At 36.4% G+C, this 17654-nt stretch overlaps 1 protein-coding gene across 1 annotated transcript in view; it reads left to right on the plus strand.

Annotated features, from left to right (window-relative positions):
- The window catches only part of DICER1 (dicer 1, ribonuclease III), a 73079-nt gene that overhangs the window by 50010 nt on the left and 5415 nt on the right, over positions 1 to 17654 (plus strand). The window contains 5 exon segments of the mRNA XM_043989291.1: positions 804 to 959; positions 5444 to 6326; positions 12863 to 13131; positions 17202 to 17364; positions 17450 to 17525. Coding sequence (XP_043845226.1) covers positions 804 to 959; positions 5444 to 6326; positions 12863 to 13131; positions 17202 to 17364; positions 17450 to 17525 — 1547 coding nt within the window.

Genomic DNA, 17654 nt, shown 5'->3' on the forward strand with positions numbered 1-17654 from the left:
AATTTGGAATTATGGAAGAAAAGTTACTAAACCATTTGTACTCTTTGACCTAGCAATTCTCTTCCCCTCACCCCAGCAGTCTACCTCTAAAAAGTAAGTTACAAAAGTAAAAGGCCCATAATATAACAGCATATGCATAGCAATGCTCTTTGTAGTAGGAAAATACTTGAACTGAGTGTTGTTGGTTGCGGAATGGAAAGCTAATTTGAAGTAAAGGAATTTAATGGAATATTATGGTACCAAGTAATGATGAATATAAAGAATTCAGAGAAATGTGTGAAAAACTGTTATGAACTGATGCATAGGGAAGATTAAAACTCAAAACACAGTATGTAAAATGACTATGTCAATGAAAAAAAATACAAAAAGGCTGCCTCAGATTAATTGCATTGACTAATCTTTGTTCCCAAGAAAAGAGCAGGAAATATTCCTTCCTCCTCTTCTTAGAAAGGCAGGAGCCTACCAATGTGGAATGATGTATATACTTGCAAACCAGATTGCTTTATTGGTTGGATTTTTCTTACGGAGGAGAAGGGAACAGGATATATATTAGATAATGATTCCATTTTAAAAAATGCATAAATAAAAGTTATTGGTGGTGGGACAGGGGATGTGGAATATATGGATGGAAGAAGTTAATATGGGAGAAAAAAATATGATGTTAATTATTGTAGACAAATCTTGACCTGGATTTGGAAAAAAATGTAAAATTTGAAAAAATCAACAAAAGCATAAAATAGCTTTTCCTTGAGGTCCATTGTACTTTTCTGAGTATTGGTATTTTATGAACATTTCTGTTGAAGGTCAGCAACTGTAATCTCTATCGCCTTGGGAAAAAGAAAGGTCTGCCCAGTCGCATGGTAGTGTCAATTTTTGATCCCCCTGTAAATTGGCTTCCTCCTGGTTACATTGTAAATCAAGACAAAAGTAATACAGATAAGTGGGAGAAAGATGAAATGGTAAGTTTTTATTATATTAACCTCTTCATTGTATAAATGAATTATAACTTGATTTTTATATCATTTAGGTATGTATTTATCTTTGTTACTAGCATTTTCCTGTATACCAATAATATATGAAATAAGATTTGGGACCTATCCTTGTGAATAAAGCTCTTTCTTTCTTTCTTCCTTGCTTTCGTGAGGCAGTTGAGGTTAAGTGACTTGCCCAGGGTCACACAGCTATTAAGTGTTAAGTGTCTGAGGCCGGATTTGAACTCAGGTACTCCTGACTCCAGGGTCGGTGCTCTATCCACTACGCCACCTAGCTGCCCCATAACATACAATCTTCACTATTAAAAATAGAATGAAAAATGACATGATCTTTATGAGTTCTTGTATGTAAAATGAATGCTGTTTCCAGCAAGATAGTTTTTGCCAGAAGAATCAGAAATTACTAATTTCCACTAAAAAATTAGTTTTCCAGTTCATATTTTAGCGAGAAAAGAATCTTTTTTCATCTTATAAACTTTTTAAAATTAGTGGTTTATTATAAACTTGATTTTAAAACATCAGCGCAGCCAGTTAGACTTGCTTTGCAACTAGTTACATTGAATTAATGAATTTCACTGTAGGGTCATACCTAATTTTTAAATCATTCTTGCTTAAGTCTATTTACTTCTGTTCACTTTCCCTCTAAGGTAGTCATGGTTTGTATTGTCTTATCCTGATACAATTATTTTTTCCATATTTTTCATTACTTCAAAAATCTTTCTGTATTTTGTGGCTCACATTTGTCATTTTGAATTACTTGATAGTATTCCATTACACTTATATACTGTTTTCCTTTTGATAGTTTTTGTAGTATAAAAATATATCACATCTTATTGTCTTTAATATCCTTAATATTTTTCTATTTAATACAAAAAAAAATCTCCCCTCCATACTTCTGATAAATATATTCTATTTTCCCTAGTCTTTTTTTGTAGTTCATTTCTTCATCTTGTAAACTTTTATAAAAACAGTTAAATAAGCAACAATTCACTACATGGAGGTTGTGAGTTTCTTAGAAAATAAAATTTCAATCTTAGCAATGAGAAATGTATATGTAATGTTTAGTCTTAACTTCAAAGCCACCAGAGGGCACCTAGCAGGGTTACTGGAGTTTATAACACTAAATGTTGATTAAAAGCTTTCTGAATTTTCAAAATTGGTATTTTGGGTAATTTTATCCCTGAGAGATTTATATTACATTGCTATCTAAATACTAGTTCAGATAGATAGGTACATGGATGGATAGATGGATAGATAGATACCTGTACTAATTATTTTTAATGGTTGATTTTTCATTTTGCTCTAACAACTCCTCTTAGTTTCATAGACAGCCTTGCCTGTAAATAAACATGCATTCCATGAATGACTTTTTATAGTCTAGCTATGCATATTAAATGTTTCTAAATGGCATAATTTCTTCTTTGAAAAGTGTAGTGAGTCGATAGAGAGTTGTTCTCAGACACAGCAAAAACTGATTCAGGTCTAGGCATTTGATACATACTGGCCGTGTGACCTTGGGAAGTCCCTTAACCTTCCTGTGTCTCAGACAGCTCTGTAATATTTTTAAATTGCATAGTAGATGGGAGTTTCTTATGCCAGTGAAGTCACAGGTCCAAACCAATAAAATAAACTGAAATAAATTTATTAAAATATTAAATTTTCTTTTTACTTGTAGGGACAGAGGTATTATATGATATTCAACTACTTGTCATTAAAGCATTTTACATGATGCTGAAATTCTAGGTCATAGTATACAAGCAAAAAATTTAAAAATTTGAGTTATGAGAAGGCAGATCAAATACAACCTCATAGGAAAATAATGGAGGGAAATTTTAAAATTCATTTTCATGGCGACATGCAATTCAAAAATTGCACTTCAAATGTGATTTGAATTCAGAAGAATGTTAGAAGAAAAAATGGTATTAATTGGGTAATCTTTAGTAAAATGTTAGCTTCCTAATAAAAACACAGATAAATGTAAAGATCTATATTGAATATAGTTACTCCATTATTGTATTATGGGGGTAACCAATATGAAATCATTTTTAATTTTATATTTTGAACATTGCAGTATGAAGTGCCATTTTGAGTTTCACCAAATTGGTTCTCACTTTGTGTGTCATTCCTTCCCCATCTCCCCACAGCCCTACATTTGGCCTTTTAGCTAATAGAATGAAACTCCACAGGATCTTGCTGCTTTTCATGCTTCATTTTAACCATTGACACTTCTACATTCATTTTTTGTTATGCTAGAAAGAATACAACAAATCTCTTTATTTGAAGAAACTAGTATACAATTTTTTTTAATCCTGTGAAATAACCATTTTAAAAGAAAATTGGAGTGATTTAGGTAGGATATTTGAGTTGAATATTTGCATAGAATTTAAGCTTTCATTGAAAAGGTATGAACACTTCTTAAAAATTATATCTTTTTAACTATTTTATTTTATTTTATTTGGTGAGGCAGTTGGGGTTAAGTGACTTGCCCAGGGTCACATAGCTAGTAAGTGTCCAGTGTCTGAGGCCAGATTTGAACTCAGGTCCTCCTGACTCCAGAGCAGCTGCTCTATCCACTGCGCCACCTCGCTACCCCTAAAAATTACATCTTTTTAACAGGTTATAATTTATATAATTTACAGTTATTTATGTTACCTGACAAAAGGAAACATACCTTATTGAAACAGAAGGAAAACTCTCACAGCTTAGCACAGTGCTCTAAATACACTAGGTACTTATTAAAGGTTTTATTTGAATTGAAGTGAATGACAGACCTGTATTGACCACCTACTATTTGCAGATCACTACTTTTTTCCCCTTGGCTTAAGTGACTGCCCTTTCTTTTAAAGATCTTCTGGGAAATATTTGATGTTCATGAAATATGTACATCAAATAAGAATTTTAGTTCAACTGGAACCAAGGATGTGTTGTAAATGTCCCCTAAAAGCTATGACACACTTTTAAGTTTAATCTGCATTATTAACATTTTTTTCTGTCATTTTCTCAATTCTAGAGATTAATCAACAGAACCATAAATAAAGCCCTGATTTTTGTAGAGTTTGCCAATTTCCTAGGTATAAATGTTCATGCTGAAAATGTAACAATTGGTATGTGACTATTTTTTAATTAAAATGATCAAAACAAATTATTTGTTATTCTCTATAGTTTCGTCATTCAACACTCTTTATTATGAGGGTCAAAGACTGGCCTATTCATTCAGTTGCACTTCTAACCTTTTATTTGATAAAGAAATTGTAACTTGGAAAATAGCTGTTTTCAGCATTAAGTATTTAATTTAGTTTTTATATCATAATGGAAGCTACTTTCCATTAGTCGTAACTTTGTGGCAGAGGTGAGGGCAGCTATGGTCATTAACCACTTTTTCAAAGAAATATAGTAGAATAGAATTTCTCAACAATCTGATAAAAGATTTGTAAATTTCTGAAATTCTTGAAAATCCAAAAGTAAAAAGAAAACTCCTCAACAAAGTTGTTTTTAGAAGTTGTCACTGTTAAAATGCAATTTTAAAATAACTTGGAAATGAGTACTGTTTGGCATATTTCTAACATTTCAGAAAAGCTACGTCACCACAGAACCTTAGCATTTCCCAATAAACTTTGGCCAAAGAAATTTGAATTAGCACAGGTTTCCTGACAAAGTAGATTATGCCCTTTGTCATTCTAAACTTCTCACTGATTTTACTAGTTTTAATTATAAACAATAGTATCCTAATAATAATGGTAGCATTTTTAAAGATAAAGATAAAATACAACAAATGTTTATTTAGTGCCTCCTGTGGGAAAGGGCATTCGTTACCATGTTTTTCCTTTTTAAGCAAAGGAATTTTGTTTCAGTGTGTGTTTTTATCCACATGCATAAACATTGCCAAAAACTTCAATAAAATACTGGCTATACATCTTTCATGAAAACTTTAGTCATCTTTTCTCCTTTAGTAGTATAGCTTTTGATGTGTATGGAGATCAAACCATTTTGTTACATTAAAAATTTAACTTTGCTAACAGGAAAATCACCCTTTTTAAAATTCTGTTACCAAATTTAAAAGAATATTGGGGAACTTTTATGTATGTAAGGTATAAGAACACCATGTATGAAAGTATTTTTTATTTATTCTGTAAAAGTTAGAATGCTCAACTTACATTTTTCCATAATGAACATTACAAATTTATGCTCATACAAAATCTTAGTTCTTAGTGGATAAAGGTCACTGTGTAACTTCAAAAATAAAGAGTAAAATGAACATGTCTTTGTTTATGTGATTAAATAACTTATTTTATGTTAATTGAAAACAAATGGCAGATTTTTAAGTTGACTTTTAGTATTTGAAGTTGTCATTTGAAATTATCCATAGCCCCTTGCTTTTATTGAATATCAGATTGCTTTTTAAAGTGGCAGTTCTATTTCTCCTTCATTCCTCCCTTTTTCCCTCCTTTCAGACAAAGGACAGCATGTTGGCAAATGGTAAGCTGGATGAAGATTATGATGAGGAAGAAGATGAAGACCTGATGTGGAGGGTTCCAAAGGAGGAAGTGGATTATGAAGATGATTTCTTGGAATATGATCAGGAGCATATTAAGTTTATAGATAATATGTTAATGGGATCAGGGGCTTTTGTGAAGAAAATTTCTCTTTCTCCATTTTCATCCAGTGATTCAAATTATGAATGGAAAATGCCCAAAAAATCATCCCTAGGTCATATGCCATTTTCATCTGATAATGATGATTTTGATTATAGCTCTTGGGATGCAATGTGCTATTTGGATCCTAGCAAAGCTGTTGAAGAGGATGATTTTGTAGTAGGGTTCTGGAATCCATCAGAAGAAAATTGTGGCATTGACACAGGGAAACAGTCAATTTCTTATGACTTACATACAGAGCAGTGTATTGCTGACAAAAGCATTGCAGACTGTGTGGAAGCTCTACTGGGCTGTTATTTAACCAGCTGTGGTGAGAGAGCCGCTCAACTTTTCCTCTGTTCTTTGGGGCTGAAGGTGCTCCCAGTAATTAAAAGGAGTGATTGGGAGAACACATTATACCCCAGCAAGGATAATTTCAACAGTCAACAAAAGAATCTTTCGGTGAACTATGCTTCTATCTCTGTAGCCAATTTACAGTCGTCTTTATATAAAGACTTAGAATATGGCTGTTTGAAGATTCCACCGAGGTGCATGTTTGATCATCCAGATGCTGAAAAAACACTGAACCACCTTATATCAGGCTTTGAAAATTTTGAAAACAAAATTAACTACAACTTCAAGAATAAAGCATACCTTCTTCAGGCATTTACTCATGCCTCCTACCACTACAATACTATCACTGGTAAGGTCTTCTAAAATACAATTTTATTTCTTTAAAAATGAAACTTTATATTGATTACCTTTTGGCTGCGTAGGTAGTGATACCTTTATGTTCATACCGAGTGTTTATTTTGGGTGAGGGCCCAGCTCTTTGGAAAACATAAAAGCATTATCCTTGTTCATGCTGGCATTTACAATATTTATATTTATCAGATTCTTTTTCACCTCCCTGCACCCAATTTGAACTTCTCTTACAAGAAAGAAAAACAGTTAAGCAAAAACACCCATGACTGTGTCTGTCAATTTATATGTTATAAATTAGTAATCACTGACCTCTGAGCAGAGAGGGTGTGAGGTACATTTTAATTTATTTGTTCTCCAGTGTTTTGCTTCTTTTAGTTGCTCAGAATTTGGCTACCTTTTATTAATGCTTTTCATTTACATTATTATAGTCATTGTATATGTTGTTCTTTTGATTCTATTTATTTTGATCTGTATTCATTGATAAAATTTTCACAAGTTTCTCTCAGTTCCTCATATTTGTAATTTCTTACTGTATAATAATATTCCCTTATTATTGAATAGTTTATTCAGCCATTGCCCCAGTAGATTGGTACCTGCTTTGTTTCTAGTTTTTCTACCTTTGCAGCAGAAAACACTACTTTTTAACCTTTTTTCAGTGATCAGAGTGTTGATATATTTGGTAATTTGGCAGCCCAGGCATATAGTATGTCATTGAATGTAATAAATATTTTAATTTTTATGGACTGTATAAATTATATATCAATCTATACTTTTTAGAACAGAATCAGAACTATCTCTGTCTACCCTTTCTAAGCTTCCCTTTTCCTCTGTAAACACAATGTTATTATTTTAGCTTAATCTATTTTAAGGTAACCTTATTCCCACTGGCTCTCTTTACCATTAAAGCCTGTCTTCCCTTCGTATTTGTTATCTTTTCCCCTAGTTTTGGAATTTTGTTTAACTTATTAATTCCTTTTTTTCTAGTTATTTGTTTTCTTCATTTTCCTCTGAGTTAAGTATCATTTTCTGTGCGTTTTTTTTTTTTTAAATCCTTTCCTTCCTGTCTACTTTAAATTCTTTTCCTTGATACATGACCTTCCTACTTATTTCATCCTCCTTTAGTGTCTGTATTCCTCCCTTCACTGAATTGAAGCTTCTGTGGTACCCATTTTTGGTTCCCTTCTAAACAGTTCTATGTTACTGCCCTTATATATTTTGCCCCCTGATTCCATTAATTTTGTTATTTTCTGTTCTTAAAAATACCAATTCCGGCAGGAGATAGAGAGGATATTGTCCCATGGTGGGAATTTTCCTACGTCCCTGCTTGTACAGTTCATTATTGAACGTTTCTTCCTCCCCTAGGTAATTCTCCCTCCTCCCATTTGCCTTAAAATCTACTCCTTGGGTCTGTGTCCTTCCATTCTTCTGGTGTCAGTTGCTCCTAGGATCTCAGATTCCCGAATGTTCTCTGTAAGCGTCAAATCCCTGCAGATCAAACCCATTGTAAGGTCTCCCATGTCCCTTTTATAGAATATCTCTTTCCTCTCATAGGACCATTCATCAGTGGTAATTTCCCCATTTCTTTTGCCCTTTGTCAGTCTCTCCTTTACCCATTTGCCTAGTCTCCTCTTTTTCCTGACAAGTTAGAATAGTTATTTTCCCTTCAGTGTTAGCCTTTGACTTATTTAGGCCATATCACATATTCCCTGCCTATCATCTTCCTCCCTTTACTCTGTTTATGTACCTTCCACATTGATTCACCTGTAAACAGGGTGCTGTGAATTTTAGTCCATGATATTTTTTCCACCATCACTTCTATTTGTCTTCTACTTTCACTTTTGTCCCCTGTGCATATAGAAAGAAATCTCCTAATGGTTTCTCTGTTGTTATTATTCTTGGTTGCTATATTTGTTTAGCCTTATATTTCTGCTGTCTGTGTTGTTGAGAAGCAAATAATGTAACTACAGTGTATCTTGGAATTGCAAACATTTTTTTTTTGTTTTTCTGGTGACAATCAGGATTCTTTTTTTTTTTTTTTTTTTGGTGAGGCAATTGGGGTTAAGTGACTTGCCCAGGGTCACACAGCTAGTAAGTGTCAAGGGTCTGAGGCCGAATTTGAACTCAGGTCCTCCTGAATCCAGGGCTGGTGCTCTATCCACTGCACCACCTAGCTGTCCTAATCGGGATTCTTTTGATCCTTGTTTTCTGTGTTCAGAAGTTACGGGCAGATTTCTTGTATTATGTCATGCTTCATGATGTTGACATTTTTTGACTTTGGTTCTTTTGGGAGCCATAGAGTCCTGAGGTTGACTGTATACCTCCTGTCTTTGAGATCGGTACTTTGCTTGTATGGAGATCATGTTTTCTTTTAATGTGAATATTAACTTGATTCCCTTCTATTTTATGCTTTACTTTTGTGTATTTGCATTCCCAATCAGTTGTTTTCTTAATTGTTTCCTTGGTGAGCCTTGCCATGATGGACTCAAGTTTTTCTATTCTGCCAGTTATTTCTGCTTTACAGGCCACAAATTCTATTTTCACAATTCTTATTTTTCTCCTAAACTATTCAGGATCACCCTGCTGTGGTTCTAGGCTGTCTTTGAAATCTACCAGGTCCTCTGCCTCACCAGGTGTTGATTCATTTTCCTTTTTCTTGCAGTATTTATTCATTGCTATGTAGACCCTTTTAGTTGATCTGCTGACACTATTTCCTTCCATTATTAATTCTTTCCTGTTGCTTTGTCTGTGTCTGCTCAGGTTTTTTAACTGAATTTTCGTCTTCTTGAGATATTTGGTCATTTTAGTCTCCCCTCCTTAGAGTTGCTTATCATTCACTTTCCAACTCCTTCCCCTGGGGTAAGTAGTACTATAATCCTCGAGCCGGACCTCAAAACTGTCTTAGCCTCTTCCCATGCTGGGCATTTCACAATCTTAGACTAAGTAGACAGTTGAAATTACTTTATCTCTTGTGTATAATTCCTATTTTGTAGAGATTTGAGAGGTATTAAGGATCAAAGAAAATGTCTAGTCTTCCATCTTGTTTGGTTATGTGACCCAGAGGTCCTGTGATTCTTGGTAATACCATTTAATATGACTTTATCCCCTTTTGTTCTGTCTGATCTTTTTTTTTTTTTTTTTTTTTTTTTGGTGAGGCAGTTGGGGTTAAGTAACTTGCCCAGGGTCACAAAGCTAGTAAGTGTTAAGTGTCTGAGGCCGGATTTGAACTCAGGGACTCCTGAATCCAGGGCCGGTGCTCTATCCATTGCGCCACCTAGCTGCCCCTTGTCCGATCTTGAAGAGGAAAAAAAAAGTTGAATTATCTTCAAAGCCCATCTGAAGTGGGCCTTTCTGATCTCCTGAACTGCTAGTCCCACTCCCCAACCCCCTCACTTTCTACTTACTTTATGTTTACTTTTTAAAATAAAAATAGTAGTTAACATTTATATAGTGCTTATTATATGCCAGGCTCTGTGCTATGTGCTTTACAAATATTATTTCATTTGATTCTCACAATAGCTCTGGGAGGTAGGTATTATTATCCCCATTTTACAAATGAGGAAACTGAGGCAAATAGAAGTTAAGTGACTTGCCCAGGGAGACACAGCCAGTAAGTGTCTGAGGCTGGATTTGAATGCAGGTTTTCCTGACATCAGGCCCACTCCTCTATCCACTGTGACACACACCTGTCCATGTGCATATGTTGTACCCTCTTCCCTAAAGAATATAATTTTCTTGAGAACTAGTGACTGGCATAGACTTGTTGCTTAATAAATGTTTTTTGATGCTGTCACTGATTCTTGAATCAACATACACAGGTATTCCTTAGAATATTTCAGTTATCAAGTTCTTGCCCACCCAACAGGAAAAATTTTTTAAAATCACTATAAGGTTGAATTGTACATGAAATAGTTGGAACTTAGAAGCCAGCTTCATATTGATGGTGTTGGGTGATTATATCCAGAAAACCCAAAAGTGAAGTTGAAATTTTGCTTGAACTTAGATTAACAGTTATTTAAATTATTTCAGTGAGTTCTAAGAAAAGTTGTTGATGCCCATTGCCTCCTCCACTTCCTCTTCTCTCCTCAACCCTTTACAGTATGTCTTCCAACCTCAACACTCAAATGAAACTGCTCCCTCCAAAGTTATCACTTAACTCTCAGTTGTGGTTATTTTCTGCTTTTCTCAATCTCTTTTCTTCGTGTTAACTCTTAGTGATCTCATCAGCTCTCAGTGATTTGCGGGTGATTCCTATTCATGTAACCAAGACAATTTTCTTTCTTGAACTTCAGACTTGCAGTATTTCAAAATGCATTATCTTTTCCCCAAAACCCACCTCTCTATTTCTGTTAAACTCACCTCAGTTCTTTTCATTTCCCAGTTTCATAACCATGGCATTATCCTTTACTCTTGCTCACCCTCTATATCTAATCAGTTGCCAAGTCTTGCTGGTACTACTTCTATGAGATCTGTTTTATCTTCTACTAACACAACCCTTTGTGAATCCTGAGCTTTTAAAGCCCTTTATAGTCTGATCCTAAGCTCTCTCTCCAGCCTCATTGGACATCACTTCTGCCAAGTTGTTTGATCCAGCTAAACTGAACTCTCTCTGTTCTTCACCCATGACACTCTATCTCCTCTCTCCATGTCTTTGTTTTTACTATTCCCCATTCCTACCCTCACCTCTGCCATATAAAAATTCCTCTAATTTTTTTTTTTGTTTGTTTATTTCTTTTTTCTTTTTCTTTTTTTTTTTTTCCGGGGCAATGACGGTTAAGTGACTTGCCCAGGATCACACAGCTATTAAGTGTCAAGTGTGTGAGGCCAGATTTGAACTCAGATCCTCCTGAATCCAGGGCTGGTGCTCTATCCACTGTGCCACCTACCTGCCCCAGTCCCTCTAATTCTTAAAATTTCAGATCTGGTATCACCATGTACACGAAGACTTTCCTGATTCCTCTAACAACTAGTGCTCTTCTTCTCAAACTAACTCATTTAACTACTTTCTATTTACTTTCTTTATATTCATTCAGTAGGTACAAAATTATGTTGTTGCCTCTCACCTTAGAATGTGAGTGGGAATATTTCATTTTATGCATTTATATCCCCAGTGCCTAGGACTTTGTCTGACACATGGTGTTTAGTAAGTGCTTGTAAATTGATTATTGGTTTGTAGTTAAGGCTGCTGGAAACAAAACTGCTGGAAAACATTGATCTTATACACATATTTCTTTTTTATTCATTATTGAGCGTGGAAACTCAAGAGACTCTTAATGAATAAGTCTTTTAATCATTTCTAAGATAGTACACATTCACCTCGGGGCAGCTAGGTGGCACAGTGGATAGAGCACCAGCCCTGGATTCAGGAGGACCTGAGTTCAAATACGGCCTCAGACACTTAACACTTAACTAGCTGTGTGACCCTAGGCAAGTCACTTAACCCCAATTGCCTCACCCCCCCCCCCAAAAAAAAATTCACCTCTCAACTCTTTACTTTCCAAATCCATGGGTGTCAGAATCTGACTCTGAGTTCACGTGTACAAAAAGACCTTCCTTTTCCCAAAATTCACGTTGAGTAATATAACACTAATTATGCTGAAGTGATGATATATTACTGAAAATTTTATAATAACTCACCCATTGACTACTTGGTCAAATCAGTGCCTGAATATATGACAAAGTCACTAACTGGTAAATATTATTCCTTAGTGGGGTATCTTTCAGGCTTTTATAAATGATGAAATAAATGACTAATTTTGTAGTATAAATTTTAGCCTATGAATTTAAATTCTCAATATCTTTTAGAATATAATCCCTCAACTTAATGTATCTTTCTGAAATATGTTAGCAAGAAAACACATTTTTCCCCCCAAAAATCCATGATGACAAGTCCAATTAGATTGTTGTGTGATGAGGTAATTCTCTTCTCCTAAATAAAATGAGGAGGATGGACTGGATGTTCTGAGTTCCCTATTAGATCATTTATCCTATGAGTTTATAAAAGTACCTTTTAAAAAATGCATCTTTAAGAACAGTTCGTGGATTACTTAAAGTTGTTCACAGAGGCGACAGATTTCTTTTTGCACATACAGCTACTTTAAAGATAACCTTACACCTTTTGTCTCGACATGATAATGCTATCTAGATATTAATTCCTAATACCCCCACCCTCTTGTTTCTACTAGAAGGTGGAGGATGGGGTGCATTTTCTCATTTATTCCTCAGGGCCTAATCCTTTGTAGTATTTTCATTTGCATTATTAATAGTTCTGAATATTGTTTTCCTGGTTCTCCTCACTTCACTGTGCATCTGTTCATAAGTCTTCCCAGGTCTCTCTGAGTTCTTTATATTCATTGCTTCTTGTATTACAGTAATATTCCATTATTCATATGTTCTAATATATTTTGCTGTTCTCCAAAAGATGAACACTTACTTTATTTCCAGATTTTTGCTTCCACAAAAAGTGCCTAACATGTAATGTTTTGAGAATTTGTTGTGGTAACTGCTTTAAAAAACAAAAACTTTCCCCCCTCACAGATTGTTATCAGCGCTTGGAATTTCTGGGAGATGCAATTTTGGACTACCTCATAACCAAGCACCTTTATGAAGACCCACGGCAACACTCCCCAGGAGTTCTAACTGACCTACGATCTGCTCTTGTCAATAATACTATCTTTGCATCATTAGCTGTCAAGTATGACTACCACAAGTACTTCAAAGCTGTTTCTCCTGAACTATTCCATGTTATTGATGATTTTGTGCAGTTTCAGCTTGAGAAGAATGAAATGCAAGGAATGGATTCTGAGGTTAGTGGTTTCTGAGTTGTGTTGAATTTAACATCACTATGTTGCAGTATATTTGTAACCTTATAGTTTGATGTTTTTATGGCAGCATAAAGAAGGGGTGAATACCATTGGGAAGTTAGTGGTAAATGCACATCGAATGTTCAGGGGAAATTTAAGTCCTTAAATAGCCCTTTAGGATGTGGTAGTGCAAATAGCCTAATAGAATCAGCTCAAATTCTCTTTTGGAATTTTGATCCTTGAGTGCACAGTGATCTTTAATAAGATAAGGGGGCAAGGGAATCAAGAAGAAAGTGTAGAGTTAAATGGGTTTACCAAAGGGTCAAGATGGGGAAGGAGTGAGGAGAAAGGAGCTTGTGCGTGGATGATGACCAGGTGAAAAACTGAGGAATCAAGGAATTGGAGGTCATGGCGTAGAGAAAGAATAGGCTTTGGGGTTCCAATGGAGATGTGGAATGACTATAGTTTATGATCAGGTAAGAGATTTTTGGAGTTCTTGAGCATGTAAATGTTGCATTTGTGAGTGATGGCAAGATCAAGAGTATGACCATCTTTGTGTGTAGCTGAGGTGGGGTGAAAGGGTAGGTCAGGTGAAATAAGTAAATTGAGGAACTGTAAAGTTATGGTTTTGAAGGAGTATCTACATATATGTTGAAGTCCCTTAGTATGAAGGCAAGAATAGAGGAGGAAAAAAATGCCGAGTCAGACACTGAACTGTTCATTAAAGAAAGAAATCTTGGAGAAGACGAAACAGCTATTAGAATTTCAATTGGATGGGGGCGGCTAGGTGGCACAGTGGATAAAGCCTCGGCCCTGGATTCAGGAGTACCTGAGTTCAAATCCACCCTCAGACACTTGACATTTACTAGCTGTGTGACCCTGGGCAAGTCACTTAACCCCCATTGCCCTGCAAAAAAAAAAAAAAAAGAATTTCAATTGGATGGTAAATATGAATTGAGTAAACTTCAAAAAAAAAGAGAGGTTACTGACTGATGGTGGGTAGAGGGAAAACCTGGAAGTGGCAATGGGGAGCAAGGAGTATTCCAATTTCCCCACCTCAACCAGTGATTCAGGAGAATTCTAACTCTTCCTTTCCCTCTCCCCACCTCTTTCCCTGTTGAATTTGTTGTATTTCTCTACCAAACTCTGTGTGTGTGTGTGTGTGTGTGTGTGTGTGTGTGTGTGTGTGTGTGCGCGCGCGCGCGCATTCAGCCTTCCTTTGGAAGGTTCAGATAAGACTGATTCATCTGATGCCTGCTCCCCCCATCCCAGTTAATTATAAGAAATAGTTAAGTTCCACCCCCTTCTTCCTTCTTTCTATACTAGTGTGTTTCTTTTTCCTTCCTTTATTTTCCCATTAAATATTTTTATAACAGAACCAACCAACCCCCAGCTCTCTTGGATGGAGGCAGGGTTAGGTTAGGGGGTCTCTGTCCAGAAGAACATAAACTTCCTGAATTTCCTCCTTCTGCTTTTTCTTCCTCCTCTGAAGAAATTACTTTGGAGTATATGAAGCTTCCCTCTAAACCCTTCATCTTTCCTAACAGAGCAGCTTTTTGTCCCTGATGTCATTTGAATAAGGTATATGCATTGTGTGAGTTCTTCCTCATTAAGCCTTCACATCTCTGGTCACTGGCAATCTGCTCTTCAGTTCAGCCATCAGGCTGAGTGGAGCCAGTGTAAATTTTGCACTGCTGTTCCTACCTTCTCTTTGTGAGGGCTTTTGTCTGTTATCTTGAGTAGCAGCCAAGGGATAGAATCTGTATTCCCCTTTGTAACCCTGGGGGTTAATCTTTTGTTCCCAGATAACCCATCTCTGAAATTCTGGAAGGACCAAGGGGTTAAGTCCTTTGATCACTGAACCCCCTTGGAATCTTCGGCTTTCTGGCATACAGACACTATACTTTGTAATGATTTGAATGACGCCACCTGCTGGAGACTTACTGCAGGACGCTCCGCCATGAGGAGAAAGTGTCTGAGGGCAAGACATGCAGTGGTGTCAGGAAGTGACATTTGCTTGTGGGAGGAAGAGGGGACGAGGCTGGCGCTCTCACTCTCTCTTTTGTCAGGACTCTGGTTGAAAGTGGAGCTAGGAATGTGCTCTCCCTTTAATAGATAGATGAATCTAGGCCTTTCTCTCTCTCTTTAACAAATTCTTATTCTCCTTAATAAATGCTTAAAAGTCTAACTCTTGCTAAAGCTTATAATTTATTGGCAACCACTCATTAGATATTTTAGACAGACTAGCTAGAATTTTAGCCCCTTACAACTGCATGGGCAGGAGTCCCACTCCCACAGACGTCCCCCTTCAGGGGATTTCATCCTTTAAAAAGCCATCCTGATGGCAATGCTCTTTCTATTCAACGTTAGACATCAGTTGCAGTTAAAAAAAAAAGGGTAGAGAATTGGTCCTGAAAAGTGACATTGATACACAGGAGTGGCAGGTACAGAAGGAATGCCAGTGGAGAACAGCATAGGTATGTGGGCCCCATTGTCCCTAATTCCACAGGCAGTACATGAGACTGTTGGTTCAGTTTTACAGTGGAATGCACATTATCAAAGGCCCCCAAAAGCCGAGAGCCATTTAAGGTTCAAACTTATATAAAGTTTTTAAACAAATAGCTGATATGGCACTTATAGAAAACTGCCCTGTCACCAGTGAGGTGAGTCAGTGAGGGTATTATGGACCACTGAAATGCAGGCCTTCTCTGAATTGCCTAATAAGGAATGAGGAATGAAGGACAAGGAGCCAGGAAAACTCACTCTGAACCACAGCATAAAAGTGATGGTGGCAGGGGAGGGTTGAGGAAGAGGCATTCTGGATCAGTTAAGCATCAGCATGCATATGTCTAGGGGGCCTGGGACTGAACCAGTCAAACTGGCTTTTATATGCTCATAGTTGGGTTTTTGGATATTTCTGAATCTTTTATTCCATATAGTGGGTTGTTTTTGTTTTTTTTTCTGAGTTTTTGTTTTTGTTTTTGTTTTTTTTGGTGAGGCAGTTGGGGTTAAGTGACTTGCCCAGGGTCATACAGCTAGTAAGTGTTAAGTGTGTGAGGCTGGATTTGAACTCAGGTCTGCCTGAATCCAGGGCCAGTGCTCTATCCTCTGCACCATCTAGCTGCCCCTAGTAGGTTGTTTCTTCCTGCATTCACTCACTTCTCTAGCCTTAGTTTTAGACCATAGCATTATGCTACCCATACTGGTCATTGCTACACCCTTGATGCTTTCTCATGGGAGCCTTTTTGCTTTCACTGACTGACTGGGTATAGTCTTGTAGACTACACGTTTCTGGCACATTTCTGGCTATACTAGGAGACCACATTCTTGGTTAGTTATTCTGCTGTTGGCTATTATAGTGACTATTGCCCGTGGCTTTTTGGCTAACACCTTCTGCACTTCTGGGGTTGAACAAATAATTTAATGTAATTTTTCATTGGATTTCTTGATCATTATTCACTTCAGTATGATTTTTAGGTTTTTGTTGGAGTAGATATATAAGAGCTGAACTGGCTGAATGTATCCTTTTGGGAATTCATCTTGGCTGGAAGTAACTCCATAACTGGTATTCTAAACAAAAAAATAGTCTTCCTTGGGGCAACTAGGTGGCACAGTGAATAGAGCACCGGCCCTGGAGTCAGGAGGTTCTGAGTTCAAATCTAGCCTCAGACACTTGACACTTAACTAGCTGTGTGACCTTGGGCAAATCACTTAACCCTCATTGCCCCACCTGCTCCCCCCCCCCCAAAAAGAAAAAAGTAGGTTCAGTAGGACTCAAGTATGACAGAATATTGTTAGGTCATTATTCTTAGAGGGACATAAAAGGTACTACTTTCAAAAAATAGTCTTCCTATAGAAAGTGTTCTTTGGCTTAGTTTAGTTGAGTTGGGGGGGGGTAGTTGCATTTTCAGCTTTGAATTTTTTTTTAATATGGTACAGCATTGTGGTTTATAATTTGTTTGGGATGTTGAAAAAGTTGCTGACCTTTACTGAAATGAAACATCAAGGAATATGATTATGTTATATGAAGATTAATTTTAAAAATATTCCTGTTCTTTTTTTTTTTTTAACAGCTTAGACGATCAGAGGAGGATGAAGAGAAAGAGGAAGATATAGAAGTACCGAAGGCCATGGGAGATATATTTGAATCACTTGCTGGTGCCATTTATATGGATAGTGGAATGTCATTGGAAATGGTGTGGCAAGTCTACTATCCGATGATGCGACCATTAATAGGTATTATTTGCTTTCAGGAAATGATGAATTGCAAAATAATTTGTAAGGGAAAATTATTCATAATATGTTTTCAATCTGATTATAGAAAAATTTTCTGCTAATGTGCCCCGTTCTCCTGTGCGAGAATTGCTTGAGATGGAACCAGAAACTGCCAAATTTAGGTAAGAAGAACCTCACGTGGAGGCTCAGGTCAATTCAGCAGTCATTAAGTTCCTGCTACACATATGTCATTCTCCTCTGTGACAGTCCACTAAATGACACCAGTAACAATAACTGATTCTTAGTGGGGA

Source organism: Dromiciops gliroides, chromosome 2 (genome assembly GCF_019393635.1).
Source record: "Dromiciops gliroides isolate mDroGli1 chromosome 2, mDroGli1.pri, whole genome shotgun sequence".
NCBI lineage: Eukaryota > Metazoa > Chordata > Mammalia > Microbiotheria > Microbiotheriidae > Dromiciops > Dromiciops gliroides.